Raw genomic sequence first — 729 nt, 5'->3', positions numbered from 1 at the left:
CCCCGTGCTCTCGGATGCAGTACCCTGTCCCCGCAGCTCAGGAGTGCTCTGGCAGGAAGCTGCTGAGAGTCAGGTTGTCACCGTCGGCCTCGGAGCCGCTGTCGAGCAGCAGCTTCGGCCGCCGGGCCGGGCCGGGCTTGGGGCCGTTGGTAACTGCCTCGCCGTCGGGCAGCAGGGAGGAGATGCAGACCATCTCGGTGCGGCTGATCCGGCGGTGTGCCGTCCGCGCCCGCCGCCAGAGCAGGGCGCCCAGCACTCCCGTGCACACTATGAAGGTGGCGGCCACCAGCGCCAGCAGCAGGATGGCCAGCAGGCACTTGCCCATCACCCTGCTGGGGTCCCAGGGGACCGGCACTGCGGTCCCCCTGGGCTTCGTGTCCCAAGGGGCTGAAGTCGGCAGGGGGGGAGCTCCGGCTTTCTTGGTTTTCTTGTAACCTGCGGTGGTGGGGCCAAGGGCTGGGGGGGTCACTGAGTGCGGCCCCGCTGGGGAGCTGCTGTCTGTGCTGCTGGCCACTGTCCCCTCCTCGCTGGGTGACATGAGCCAGCCGGGGATGGTGGTGATGCTGTTTTGGGGTGCTGCCTGTGTGCTGGGCTCTGCCGGCGGCACAGAGCCCAGCAGCAGGTCGGGTTCAGGGGAAGCGGTCTCGTCCTGCGGATCGGCTGTGGTTGGCACTGCTATCGCCTCGTGCAGGCCGGCGTTGGTGCTGGGCGCTGCCGGCCGCAGAGCTC

At 69.4% G+C, this 729-nt stretch overlaps 1 protein-coding gene across 1 annotated transcript in view; it reads right to left on the bottom strand.

Annotated features, from left to right (window-relative positions):
- Nucleotides 1–37: 37 nt before the first annotated feature.
- The window catches only part of SELPLG (selectin P ligand), a 1,292-nt gene continuing 600 nt past the window's right edge, over nucleotides 38–729 (bottom strand). Inside the window, exon 2 of the mRNA XM_009334443.1 lies at nucleotides 38–726. Coding sequence (XP_009332718.1) covers nucleotides 38–726 — 689 coding nt within the window. The remainder of the gene's footprint in view (nucleotides 727–729) is intronic.

Source organism: Pygoscelis adeliae, unplaced genomic scaffold (assembly GCF_000699105.1).
Source record: "Pygoscelis adeliae isolate BGI_AS28 unplaced genomic scaffold, ASM69910v1 Scaffold262, whole genome shotgun sequence".
Classification (NCBI taxonomy): domain Eukaryota; kingdom Metazoa; phylum Chordata; class Aves; order Sphenisciformes; family Spheniscidae; genus Pygoscelis; species Pygoscelis adeliae.
This window is presented reverse-complemented; position numbering and strand designations above follow the sequence as displayed.